At 37.9% G+C, this 14,506-nt stretch overlaps 1 protein-coding gene across 20 annotated transcripts in view; it reads right to left on the bottom strand.

The window, feature by feature from the left end:
- LOC129732054 (uncharacterized) overlaps positions 1-14,506 on the bottom strand; it is a 126,733-nt gene that overhangs the window by 7,744 nt on the left and 104,483 nt on the right. For 15 of the 20 annotated variants that reach the window (XM_055692520.1, XM_055692521.1, XM_055692518.1 and 12 more), the window contains 6 exons: positions 11,237-11,470; positions 10,746-11,173; positions 10,358-10,668; positions 10,122-10,280; positions 9,936-10,009; positions 7,302-7,673 (listed from right to left, as the gene is read on the bottom strand). In XM_055692520.1, coding sequence (XP_055548495.1) covers positions 7,302-7,673; positions 9,936-10,009; positions 10,122-10,280; positions 10,358-10,668; positions 10,746-11,173; positions 11,237-11,470 — 1,578 coding nt within the window. Of the gene's footprint in view, positions 1-7,301; positions 7,674-9,309; positions 9,393-9,935; positions 10,010-10,121; positions 10,281-10,357; positions 10,669-10,745; positions 11,174-11,236; positions 11,471-14,506 lie in introns of those variants that run through there. The other 5 variants (XR_008729152.1, XR_008729153.1, XM_055692534.1 and 2 more) reach the window with 3 other exon arrangements.

Consider the following 14,506-nt stretch of genomic DNA (forward strand, 5'->3'; position numbering starts at 1 on the left):
AAAGTACTCCTACTTCTACTACTTTTACCTGGAATTCTTGAAGAGTTCTCGACATGTCTGAAGAACCTCTCAGACATGCTTAAGAATGGAACGGCTCTAAACAAAGAGGCTACAAAAGATATAATTCTTAATTTCACTAAAATATAGCTCACAATAGTTCTAAACCCAGGGTATCTGTAGAATATTCATTATACCGTACTGTAACTTCTGGCACTAAAAAATCAACGAGAAACTAATTTTCTCGTCGATTCTCAAAAATTCTTTAAAAATTCCGAACACTGTCACTTTTTTCAATGTCTGCTAACTCCTTGGAAGTGATCCTATAGTCAAGAGCTATACATTACTGGGTATAGAACATTTCAACGAACGAAATGATGTATAATATAATTATACTCTTGATTTCACTAGCTAAAATTGAAAAGATCTCCTTTTTTCTCGAAAAAATATCGTGTCCACATGAACAATTTCATTACGCCTTCCCCTCCTTCCGTGAACAAGCGTGAACATTAGCGTACGCTTACCCCCAAATCATGCCCCCCCTCTAAGTTGATCAACTTTTTTGCTTCTATAAAGCTATTTGAGCTTATAGGTTTCTCTGAGTTTTTGGGTTTTTTTTTTGTCTGGAAGCTTTTTTGTACATTGTAATGTTTTGAGCAATTTTCAACATTTTTGAATTCTGTAAAATTTTTGAGCTATGTTTTTTGAGACTTTTTGAGTTTTCAAAATTCTTTGGAGTTTTTAAGAGCTTTAAGAATTTTTAAACTTTTTATACTTATGAGCTTATGAGCTTCTTGGAACTTTTAAGCCTATTTGGTCTTTTGGCATCATTGAGCTTTTAAACTTTTTCTAAGCTATGAGCTTCTTAATCATTAATATTTCGAGCTTTTTGAACTTTAGAGATTTTTCGAGTTCGTTTATAAACTTTTTAAAGCTTCTGAGCCTTTTCGATTTTTATTGAGCATTTTCGGATACCTCAGAGCATAAAATAAACTATTTTGACCTCAAACGTATTTTTAAGCTCTTCGAAGGTTTTAAGCTTTTTCAAGCTCCGAACCGATTTTAATCTTTTTCGATCTTTTTGAACTAAACTTTCTCAAACTTTTCTAAGTTTTTTCAAGCTTTTGAAAGTTTCTGAGCTTGCTGAGATTTTCGAGCTCTTAAGGACTTTTTTGAGCTTTTGGGGTTTCTGAGCTTTTGGGTTTTTTAGCTTTAGAGTTTGTTTTGAGCTGGGAGCTTTTTTGAACAATGAGGTATACTGTTTCGAGCTTTCTGAGCCATTTTGAACTTTGTAGATTTTTTCCAATTCAGTGTATGTCTAGGCGGAGCCAGGACATTTTGAGTTTACACTCTTTAGACTTTTTAAGAGCTTTGAGCCTTTTTGAACTTTTTTGAGTTCTTCTAATTTCTAGAGTTTTTCAACTTTTTCGAGATTTAAAGCATTTTTTATTTCGAATAATGAGCTTCTGATTGAATACTGAGCATTTTCGGGCCTGGGAGCCATGTCTAATTTTTGGGCGTTTTCAAGTTTCAAAGCTTTTGTACGCTGTGACCTTTTTGAAACATTGAGCAATAAAATTTTGGACTTTTTGAGCTTGTAAGTTTTTCAAGTTGTTAAGCTTTTTGGAGCTTTCAAGCCTTTTTTGGGCTTTTTTGAGCTTAGGAGCTTTTCCAAGTTTTGAGTTTCATTAAGCTATATTTTTAACTTTTTAAACTCAGGAGATTTTTTGAATTTTTTAACTTTATAAAACTCTTTGAAGCATTTTTGAGCTTCTTTAGAACTTTTTTAACTGTTTAGGGCTTTTTAATTTTGCTAGGGTTCTCGGGATTTTCAAAGTTTTTGAGCTATACTGTTTTTAGTTCCTTTAACGCTTTTTTTAATTTTTTTGAGCCTTATTCCAAGTATTGAGCTTCAAAGCAATTCTACAAAAAAAAACGAGCAACCATTTTTTGCTTACTCTCCGTCGGTCTAGTTCCGCCATTGTGTCAATCACCGATACCCGGAAAGGGGACGCCACCCAGGATCCTAACTTACGACCAGTTGAATGGACCGGCGCCAACGGCTTTACTTCCTCATGCGATGGAAGATGTGATCCCAGAGATTATTCGCTTTAGAAAATCCCCAGGTGTCGGCTGGGTTGGTTTTGAATGGATCACGCCACCCAACAACCATTTACAGCTGTGTTGGCGTTGGGATTCGAAACCCAGGCCACCAGCGTGGTTGGCGGAGATGTTGCCAGCTACTATAGGCCCCACACCGGGCAACCATTTCAATCAACTATTTTCAGTTTGGTTGAAACGTTGCTAAAAATGGCTGAAATGAAAAATGATCCCGAATTAAGCTCAAAATGGCCGAAAAACCCTTCTAGAGGCCAGAAAAATTAATTTTTTTTTGAATTACGACTCGTTTTTGAGGAGGAGATACAAATGTTAGATTATAATTCTGTCCTTCAAAAGTATACTTATATTTTTCTGTTTTTTCTTAAAAAAAAACTTATGTCTTAAGGTGTATTTTTCTTTTTGGAAGGACAAAATTATTCGAACCCGCAATCTCCCTGTCTCCTTCCGTTGTTGTGTCGCACTTGCAAGCACGACGTAGATTGACTTTGGTCTCGATCACACAGGTCTATAAGAGTTATCAGCATCCGCTGACTCTTCTGTGTGTGATGAGACATTCCTTTCAGTCTATAAATAACGCTTGCACAACAGTGTGTGTAGTTAGGGATGAGCAATAGAATAAGTCGGCAGTGGAATGTGATACGATATAGATTGTGGAACAGTACCACCGTTCCCCATAGTTTAATTGGTCAAAACACCATACCGGAGACAGGAAGATTGCGGGTTCAAGTCCCGTCGGAATGCGGTATATTTTTCCAAATCTGTAGCATATTTCCAGTTCGCTTATTTTTCGCTCTCCCTACTTCACATACTGTCTGCTTGACAAAATTACTGTCTACAACTTTGCTTTGTTTTTAATTGTTTATTTATCTTTTCTGGAAAATTTCAACATTTTTGTCTTTTATTACTTCGTGAATGCTTAGCTAATCTTTGGTAGTTTTTAACGAAAAAAAAAAAGTTTTTCAAGAAATAAACATTTTTAAATATAATTCGAACAGCTTTGGCAGGTTTTCTGCAGCAGTCTTATGCAAAACCCGATTGAAGAAATCTCGGGGGGTATAAACCTATTTGGCTCTAAAAATATTTGTAATCATCAATACTTTTCCTTTTACAATACTTTTACTTACTATATCCTTGGTTTCGAAACCCGAACATAAGGAGGAAATACCTATGTTCCATCCCAGAAGATTGGTCAACAAAGGAGTGTACTTTCTTAGCTTTGTCACTCCCAACGAATTATATTACTTCTTACATACGGATCGGTTGGTACGGATTGTCCCCGATCTTAGATTATATTGTACACTAAGGTCGCTTTTTTTGAGAGCTTCGTAGCCGCAAGGTTACAGAGTCCGCTTTGATAAGCAAGTGGTCGTGGGTTCTCATCTTAGTAGAATCAGGCCATTTGGTTGTCAAAGGACTTTAACATGGGTTCATTCTCAGGCTCTCTACTACATACCCTTCCTTCAAGCTGAATTCTATAGTACCCTTGCTGACTTTCATCCTAACAAAAAAGTCCCTCTTATAATAAAACTATTCTGAGTAACGTACAATAGTTCTCTTCAGGGAATTGTAATTATGACGCGGTCTTGGCTGGAGGAACGAAGTTTCTATACGACTCCTTCCTCTTGACAAAAATATAAGTCCTACTTATAATAAACCTGACCAGAGGTGAAGCATGAGTACCTCTTCAGGGAATTGTGGCTGTGACGCGGTGTTGGTAGGAGGAACGAGGTTCGATAAGACTCCTTCCTCTTGACAAAATAAGTCCCTCTTAGAATAAACCTGGCCAGAGAGAAACGTTAGGTGTAGCCTCAGTTCAGGGAATTGTAATTTGGCGATATTGGTAGGATAGAAAAGAGGCTCGGTATAGTAGAGCAGTAAGCTTGAAATGAAAGGGTAAACTCTCACACACAAGCATATGAATAAAAAAAAGCGTATCATTCACTTCAATAGTGATACTGCCAATAATATGAAGTGCGGAGTACAGGGAACACCTGGGCATCACAATAGATCAAAATGTCTCTGGTCGCAGTGATGAGTCCACACAGAAAAAAAGGTCGCTTTTTACGCGGTTTTTTTACGCGGATTCCGGAATTTACGCGGTATTTTTTTACGCGGATTCCGGAATTCACGCGGATTCCGGAATTTACGCGGAATTTTTTTTTTGCCCGGATTTCGGTTGTTTTTACGCGGATTCCGAAATTTACGCGGTTTTTGTTTACGCGGATTCCGGATTTACGCGGTTTTTTTACGCGGTTTCTTTTTACGCGGCACGTATCCTCCACGTAAAAAGCGATTTTAGTGTATTATATTGCGCTACACAGTAGGCCTGGCCGTTGACAAGAAAAATGTATGGAAACCATTTTTAAAATGGTGGATATCATTTTCCAGGATCCTTTCAAGTACTGGCTGTGTTAGTGTAGACTAGACTAGACTAGATATCATTTTTAAATAGTTTTTCAAAAACGAATCGTGTTTCAAAAAAAAAAAAAACAATAGCTCAATTTGCCCACAGAAACTTCTATTCCGAGTATATCATGACAGAAACATCTTAGAATAGAGAGAGTACCGATTAAAATATTAGAATGTCTCTTTTTGGGATGACGAAACATTTTGAGTGTAAATTCAGCTTGAATGGGAACTTTATACCATGTTACCCGTATTTAATGATAGTTTTTCATCATAAGATGCCTAAAGTGATGCGCGTTTTATACAGTTTCTAGCTTTAAAAAGGTAAGATTTCACGAGTGGGCAGTAGCCTAATCAACTTAATCAATCAATCTTTCTATCACTGCTGCGTTTGATTATCAGAACACGCTATGTTTAAAGACGATTTTCATAAAATTAACTAACCTAAAATGTTTCTAAAATCATAGTTTTACCCTCCAGTTTCAAATATTTTATTGGTGAAAATTTGCTTTGTCCTCGATGTTTGATATCACATTTAACAAAATTACCCCATTTTATTAAAAAAATATAAATATTTTAAATCCGAAAAAAAAGTTTATTCCAGTTACAATTACTGAAATTTTCTACGGTAATCCACCCACATTTAGTTATGTTTATTCTTAATATTTAAATTAATGAATCAATGAATGATATTAAATAATATTGAAAACCCAAGTCTCCCGCTACGCGTAACCGTTATATGATGTGCGGACAGTGTTCATCCAAACCTGAAACAGTACATCGTACGAAACTTTCTATAATTATTCTGAAAATAATGTAAAGTACTTTGTGGTAATTGCTACTTTGTGGTAGTTGCTACATAGCGGTGTATAGGTATTCTAAAGTGAACTTTATGATGTTTAATTGTCTTGAATTTTGTTTCATTATAAACTTTTCGTTAGGTTTGTCCGGAATATGTTTACGATTATTGAACAGACCACGTCGATAGAACCCGTAACGATTCCAACCAAAACGGAATTAGAAGCCTGGGCATCTTGTTTCTAAAGCAAAGCCTTGGTGGTACATTCCGTATCGGAACTCGATCTTCTGTTTGTTATACACAGACTCCGCAGCTAACTGTTAAGTGTGCAGGACAATTGCGGGGCTAGCGCTACGATCCTACTAACACTAACAGTCTCTCCCGAGCCGAGACTCGAACCTACGACGACTGGCTTGTTACCGTACCTCGAGACCAGCTGGGAGAGTTCTTGTTTCTATATTTTTTTAAATTTTAAAAGGTGTAATTTTGTTAAATCTGGAATAAAAAATCGAGGATAAAAAAAACTTTCACCGATTAAATATTTTTGGGAGTTCATAATTTGAAACTGGAGAGCTAAAACTATGATCCAATGGTATATTTACTTCTCATAAAAATCTTCTTTAAATAATAAAAATAATAAAAACAAAACAATGACAAATGAATCGTGTTGGCTATTTTCTCATTAAACTTCTGTCGAAAAGAAAATCAATTTTTATAACATTTTCAATAAACCATCATTTTAAAACTAAACAATGTAAATTGTTAGTACAAGGATTTATGACGAATAGAAATTTTCAAAAATGATCATTGTGGTAAATATGAAACAAAAAATCGAAGAATAATTTTCCTCGGACAGTTGAGAAATCGTAGGCATCAAAATGTTGCAAATTAATTTTTTGTTGCCTCAAAGTGATAACATTTTTTGAACTTCTAATTATTTGCATAAAACAGATCTCACACGCAATATTTTAAAACAGAGAGGAACGGAACAAGAAAAATAAAATCATTTTCGGTGTCATCCCCAGTTTAAAATAATGTTTTTAAAGGTTTTTTTAATATTTCTTATTATTTACATGGCTGCTTTTTATACATATTTTCATTGAAGTTGGTGCTATAAACAAAGTTATGCGTAGAAACACGAAAATCCATTGGATACAAACATACAAATTACTCAGATCCGAATACTGAACAGCGAATGGAGAGATATTCTGAGAATCAACATTTTTCGTCCTATGTTGTTCAACACCAGGACTCATGTGTATTGGGTCAATATTTACGAGCAAGACTTAAGGGCACATAAACGTCGATATGTACACACTAAGAAGACAACATAGTTTTACTTTTGTTTTTTTTTGTGTATCGAACATGTCATAGTAGCAAAAGTGTGGAAACACATGTAAGGTTATTATATTTGTAACAAAGAGATTAGACGAAAATATGCCATATCTACACAACATAGAACAAATAGACACTAGAGACTTGTGAATTATTATTGAAACGGCAATCGACAAAGTAGGGGTCGGAAAAACGAAGGGGGAAAGAAACGATACAGAGTAGTGGAGGGAAAACGGAACACTGACCATTGGCGGGGTTCACCACTTTTTCTATGGCTCACGAGCTTGTCTGGTGCGCAATTAAAAAAGTGTACGTGATTCCGATGTTTGTCAGTTTAATTTTTCTTTTGCTTCGTTTCGGGGGCCTGATTGAAGTATGATTTTTTGTACAACATGACACGTGATGTCCAATTGATTCCCGATCTTTGCGACTAGCGTACAAATTTGCTGCATTCAATTTATGATGGTTCAACAATTTGTGGAAGCTTGAGAGGGGAAGTGGTTTACTTTCTAAGAGTGGAGTGAACAAAGAAAGCAATATTTATAAGAAGATAGTAAAAGGAGGACACTAATTATTATTATTTAAAGAGTAAAGAAACGTTCGCATACGGTTTGCTTTTCGACAGGAGGCAGGCGTTACTTACACACAGAATGCGTTAAAAAATGTGCTAATGTCATTATCGATCGCCTTTCTGCCGCCCTGCTTCGGTGCAGCGGAAGTACTAGCGACGGTGGCGGCAGCGGCAGCAGCAGCAGTGGCGGCAGTAGTAGCAGCAGTAGTTGAGCTCAAGGATGACGAGCGCTTGGCGGAGGAGGCAGTCTTACTGTCCGTCTTTCCGCTCGAGTGCTGATGAGTGCTAATGGCAGAGGAAATGGACACGGTACTGATGGTCCGGTTAATGGAAGTATTGGTCTCGGTCGCTGGACCAGCAGCAGCTGACGAAGCACCCGATAAAGGTCGTCGTGACGAAACGGGAGCATATTCATCGTCGTCGGCTGCTTCGAGACTACCGAATCTGATGATGGTCACGTGGTGTTACACGGGTATTACACGGGTTGGTGGTTAGTTACACAGTGAGGAAAAAGAATATAAAAATAATTATTAGGTTCAACGAGTTTCCACTGATAGTGGGTGTCAGCACTGGTGTTTGTATCTACAGCAGGGTTGCAGTTCCGATGCTTCTATCCGAACTAGCAGCTAATCAAATGGTCTAAATTTGCTCATTAGGCTTAGCTTTTAGAAAAATCTGATCTTCACAAAATCAGAATTTGTCGTTTACTTTAGCAGACTAACATTGCCCCTAATTGTCTCTACTGCGTGCGATACTTAAAATGCAGCTATTCAGCTAGTCACTACACTCATTCTCAACAATTTCTAAATACACTACCCAACACCCCCCAGTAAAAATCCAGCAACTGTGTTTGTCTGTGCTTTCCAAAATTATAAGCTCTACACAGATTTTGAACATCAAGTTTCATCTCTGCTAAGTGTTTTTTTTGGTGCTCTTCACTACACCCCACAGTGCCCTATCAACGTTTTTTTCGCTTCGAAAGTATTATTTATTTACACCTAACGAGAATTTTCCACCCAACACGCCAATCAAAAAGGGATTAGTTACAACGTTTATCGCTGCCCGTTCCGTCGTTGCCATCGGAGTCACAAAACCGGATGGGGATGTTCCGATAACAATCGACTGGAGTATTTGTTTTCAATTGTACACTTGTTTGGGTATAAGAGTTGAATAGCTTTGGGGCTGAATTGAAGGAATAGAAGGTTGTGATTGCTAAAAAAATCAATGACAAAAATATCTAAAATGTTTCAAAACTTTAAAAATGTCGCTTGTGGCTGAGTTTGCAAAGCTCGATAGTAAAGCTGAGCTTTACTATCCGCTATGTTCTATGTAAAGTAGAAGTAAAACAACAAATAAAATTATTCATCAATTAGATTACACAAATTGTTAATAAGTCGCAACATTAAATTACGTATAAAAGCAGCGTGGTGTCTAGTAAATCTAGCAAATATCTAGTGAATCTAGTGAATCATAGCAATTTCACCTCTTAGTGTAAAATTTTTGCTCACATTGAGGTTGTTTTGTAAATAACCATCATTAATAGGCGTTATTATCAATAATACAAGCACCTTACGATTAACTTAAATCTCTGTTGACAATTAGTAACATAATGCTTCCAATAAGCTCAATGAAAAGTAGAGGACAGATACACCCGCTGATGCAAACAAGTCGAGAAGGAAAGTAAGAGGGAAAGTACGACACAGTGCGAAATGCACCCGTTACAGTAAATACTAGCAATCATGATTTTCCAACGATTTGAGATAATACTGAATGACCCTGGGAATGAATGTTAAACTATTGAAGATGATGACAATTAAATATTCAAATGGTATTACACAAGCCGACTACAACTTCAGTCTCATCCCTCAGAAGGAGTCGAACCGTTTGTTTGGTAGTTGCACATTCTAGAAGGTAGCAGGATATAGACCATTATACAACGAGAGAGCTGAAGACGTGTTACACGATGACGGATTAACAGAGCTGGCACACAATGTGAATAATGCATGAGTGTGTATGCTTTTCCGAACAAAATGGCTTGGTTTAGTCTATTACTGGTAGCATGTATTGTGTGTACTCTTACCCCTAGTGTCGCGCTACTTTGTAAACACTTCTTTCATACAAAATCTTTCACCAAAAGGTATTCTTTATCGGGCTTCTTCCTCCCTTCACCAAAAACAAAGTGTGAGTGTTGTATATGCGTATGAAAAAAAGGGAAGAAATGAAACAAAGACAGAAAGACAAACAATGTAATTATATGAAAAAAAATCTTACAAAATTAACCTTAACAAGAACATTTTCATTACTTTGGAAAAAAGCAAAGTTATCAACAGAAAAAAAAACATAAATGGAAATTTGTTTTATTTCATTCGTTTTATAAAATTGAGGAGTTGCGTTGGATCGCAGCGATATAGGCATTTCCATATGATGGCAGCTGAAATGCCGTTTTAGTAGTTGTCCTGATATTGGAATGTAAATAAGCCAGTTGAGTTGAGCAGAGACACATGAGAGAAAGAGATAGAGGATAGGCGGTCCTGATAACGATTGTTAGATTGAAGAGTAAGAATCGAAAAACTAATTCTAGTGGTGCAGTTTAATGGTGAGTAAATATAATTTATATATACGACTGTGAGTGCATTGTCTGCTGTCAATGTAAAGCGGAGAATCTCCAGTTTTAAGTGCAGAAAAAAAAGTACGACAGCTATTTACCCTTGCGTGTCGCCTCCCTCTTCGGCCACCAGTAGTTCGTATTCCTGGGCGGCATAACGGTCCCAGTCCGAGAGCTGCAATGAAACCAAACGAAAACAAACGGGTAAAAAAATTGCAACAAAGAGTAATTTGAAATTCCAGGATTATTGCACAAAATTGTACGCTTGATTGAAATCAAATTCCTACATCGTCATTATCACGTTGCGCGAATGGATCCCGCTGCTCGTGTTCCATGTATTTCTCCAGGTTGAAGAACGTATCGAAGAAGATGGGCGTCATCTTGCATCGTTTCAGATCAGCAAGCGTGATGCAGCCGGGTGTGGTAGGCTTAATCATATCCAGCATCTAGCGAGGGAGAGTAGCAAAAAAAAAACTCATAAATTACGCGCACATTTGCAATGCACTTCCCACATCGCACTAACCTGGCACAAGCAGTCTTCAAAGGGTAGCGTTTCAATGCCGAGCGATTCCATCCGATGCTGCTGCTCCTCGTAGAAGTACTCCAGCTCGTACATCGAAAGCATCCCGTCACCGTCAACGTCCATACAGCGGAACCAGTACTCGATCGCCGTCGGGTGCGTTTTGTCCTCCTCGGCTAGTAGAAACCAGACGAAGTCCGTATACGACATCTTTGGTCCATTTGGCCCCATCACGATCGGGTTAGGATTGTTTCGTCGGGGCCCACGCGTCACACAGCCAGAAAAGATGCGTTCGATCATGCGCGACGACAGCGCTGTAACGATTCAAATAATAGGTTATTAAATCTGCTAAATTCACACACCTCCAACCACTTAAACTAAAGCTAATCACCATGATCATTATGCCTAGCCAAATCCTGCTGGTCGATGAACAGATCATGATCTCGATCCAGTTCCCAGAATTTACAGTATATGACGTAAAAGTGCTCGTAACTGAAGTACGCCATAATCTGGTTGATGTCCTCCTCCTCCTCGAGCAGCTGCATCACCTCGAGCAGGTTGGACTTGCGCAGCTCCGGAGTCGTTATCTTCCCCGTCCAGCTGCGGTTCACGTTGTAATATATTCGGGCTATCACGGTGTGCACGTAGCGTGAGTGGAACTCGGCTGCCTCCTTCAGGAATGCCAACCCAGGATGCGTGTCGACCACGTCCTGTATTAGTGGGGCGAAATCCTCTGGTAGAATGTAAGGCCGGGTCCGATCGCCCCTGGACATGATATACACAAAGCGGGACGGTGGATCATGACAGAAGGAGGTCATCCTGGAAGCGAAAAATTGCAGTTAGAATTTGATGGGTGGACGGTTATCGGTTCAGAATACTTACTGCCGCCAGAAACCGATGAACTTATCGCCGTTCACACAGCCATTAGGCGTCAGTGGGGTGCACATGAAGAGTGGAACTCGCCAGTACAGTGGCACTTGGCACATGGTGACAATCATGTGGAACTTATCCCGACTGCATTCGTAGTTGGGAAGATTATCGAAGACCTGCTCCAGTCGTTGCATTGTTGTCTCGGTCGTAATCGATGGCGGTGGTTTGCCATTGGGAAAATGGAATCTAGAAGTGAGCAAACAAAATAAATCATTTCAAATATCTATTTAACAGCCACAACACTGAATCATTCTTGGTTGCGTCTCAAAACTAACGCTATCCGAAATCGCTGCCAACAAGCTAAAAACATTCATTACACCCAAAGTACACATCGAAATTAAATTATATATTCCCTTCAGTGATTTGGCACTTGCGCTTCTGGGTAGCAGAACGCAAAAACACAAACCTTGCACTTTCCGAGAGACCGACGGCACTGATCCGAAAGCAGCCTGCTGCCAAAAAGTTTTTACTTCATTCATAAAATTTCATGAGAGATTAGAAGCGGATCAAAGAGGCAAAAAAAGCAGAAAAAAAATGAAAGAGATCTCGACATCAGCATCAGCATCAGAACCAGCGGCGGAAGCGCTATCAAAGTTACTCACCCATCTTGGTTTTTTATCTACTGCGTAAAGGCCAACCGAATCCCACACAAATCGGAAAGACGATAGGAAATCAAATGTGTAACCGACCTCGGTTTGATTTAATTTTATTATGAATTTGTATTTTTGATTATGGGAGTGAACAGGGACTCGTACCAAAAGATACACCTCTCAACTTTAATGAATATTATGAAAATTTGAATCGCTTGTAAATCAACAACTGTGTCAAAGTATTCTGTTTGGGGTAGTTTTTGGATTCAGAGCCGGACAACATGAGTGTTGTTTTTATAAAATCTGGTTTTGTTATAAGGGATGTTTTATCTTCAACATTCTCATAGTTTTTTTTTTTTTAAATAGCAATCAATTCAATACTCATTGCAAAACTCTGATCTTAACCTTATTAATCTTTGAATACAAAGAACTTGAAAAAGAGAAATAGGGGGCATTGTACGACGGAAATCTTTCCCTAGCGCGAATTTTCGCTTTATTTCACATATATTCATGAAACTATATATATATTTTATTTATAGGACAACAAATGATTACAAATACTGTGAAGAATGAGATGGTCTTACAATTCCTAATTAACCCTCTAGTGCCCAAATTAATTTCTAAACGGACTTCGATAAAATCATTATGAACCATTGTAAACACTTTTTAAGTATTTATTAAAGCTTTTCGGAACTTCGACTGAAGCCCGCCAAATGGCGGCCTTGGGCACTAGAGGGTTAAGTGAGATATTTAAAATGTCCTGCGAATGGCTACAACCAAGGAAAAAACTTTGATAAAAAATTAGATTTCTAAAAAATATTGAAGAGAGAGGCAGTTTGAGAGAGGGCAACCTAAAACAAAGAATATCATGCAGCAGAACGTGATTAGTAAAACAGTGGTTTGGCACGCTCACGTCGCTGACTCTCAAAGAATATGAATGCAGAAGAAAAAGAATAGGGGAGAAAAACGTAAAAGATGAAGTGTTTTCCTGCTGTCATCAGCGATACCGCTTACCGTGCAACGCACGTACTGTTTAAATAAATCGTTGCGTAATTCAATCAATAGGCAATTCGAGAACGATATTTGGATTGTTGTTCATCGCATGATATAATCAGTCGGGTCCCAATGGAAATCGACAATTCGAATTTAATTTAGTGATAAATCACGAAAGTTTTATCTTCTCGAAAAAACTGCTCATACAAAATTCGGGCTCAATTACTCTACATTCTGTAACGTCTCCGCTAACCACGCTCGACGCCTGGGTTCGAATCCCACCGCCGACATAGGTGTCGATGGTTGTGAGGTGGCGTGATCCACTCACAACCAACCCAACTGGTCTAGATTCAATCCTAGCCGACACCGGGAGATTTTCTGAGGCGAAAAATCTCTGGGATCACGCCTTCTATCGCATGAGGAAGTAAAGCCGTTGGCGCGGGTCCGTTAATAAACGGGTCGTGAGTTAGGGTCCTGGGTGTGGGGTCGCCTCCCTGGGCGTCGGTGATTGGCCACAACAGTGGCGGAACTAGACCGACGGAAAATAAGCGAGAATAAAAAAAAAATACTCTACATTCTTTCGCCGGAATAAAGTGCTGATACTAGACACCTTGTTTCCTGTAAAAAACACCGCGGCCGCATGGCAGTGAAGAAGTAAGTAACAACAAAAATTTGCGTTGGTATTTTTTTCTTGAATCACGACTAATTTGTAAATGAGTTAATGAAAAATGGATGTAAATGATTACAAATATTTTCAGAGCCAGGACGGTTTGTTTGATCAGTCTTAGGCAATATTGAAAATAACAACTTTGTTTTTCCGAAAAAAATATACACCGTAAAAAAACCAGAATGGTTTTTTTGATCGGTATAACATCTTTAGCAAAGTTGTAAACAATAGTTTTGTCCTTGTAGAAAAAATATACACTGTAACGGGATAACAAAACAATCGTTAGACCCCACGGTTCGTATAATATAATAACTCAACATGTTTTGTTGATATACAAATCTGTACAAATCTGTAAATATTTAAAAACTCTGTTTATCCCCTTTCCTAAACTGCTAAAATATTGAAAATCGGTCAAAAAATGGCTGACTTAAAAAAATTGTATGCGCTGAGGTCCGAAAAACGTATTTTGACCATAATTTCAAACTTTAGAGGTGTTTGGAAAATTTCTAGTATGAGCGGATGTTACCCTTAACAAGACCTACGGCCTAAACTAGGTCACTTAAGAAGTTCTTGATTTTTTCTTTATTTGTAGTACCGTGAAATAATTGTGCGATAAAAGCCGAAAATTCTGGTTTTCATAAAAAATACCGACCGATTTTCACAAAACCACTTTTGTTTGATTCTTCATTGAATATACTTTCAAAATTTTAGTGTATTTGTAGTATCTTTCTCGCAAAAACAGATGGCAAATTTCAAGTTTAGTTGAAAAATTGCGTGAAACAATCTTAAAAATTAGATTTAAACTCGAATAACTCATCATTTTTCAGTGATAGCTCTGTTCATCTTTTTTCCAAAACTGCTTAAATATTGAAAATCAATCAAGAAATGACTGAGTTAAAAATAGTTGAAAGAACTGAGGTTCAAAAAATCGTATTTTGACCATAACTTCAGATTTTGGGGGTGTTTGGTAAA

This window comes from Wyeomyia smithii, chromosome 3 (assembly GCF_029784165.1).
Source record: "Wyeomyia smithii strain HCP4-BCI-WySm-NY-G18 chromosome 3, ASM2978416v1, whole genome shotgun sequence".
Lineage (NCBI taxonomy): Eukaryota > Metazoa > Arthropoda > Insecta > Diptera > Culicidae > Wyeomyia > Wyeomyia smithii.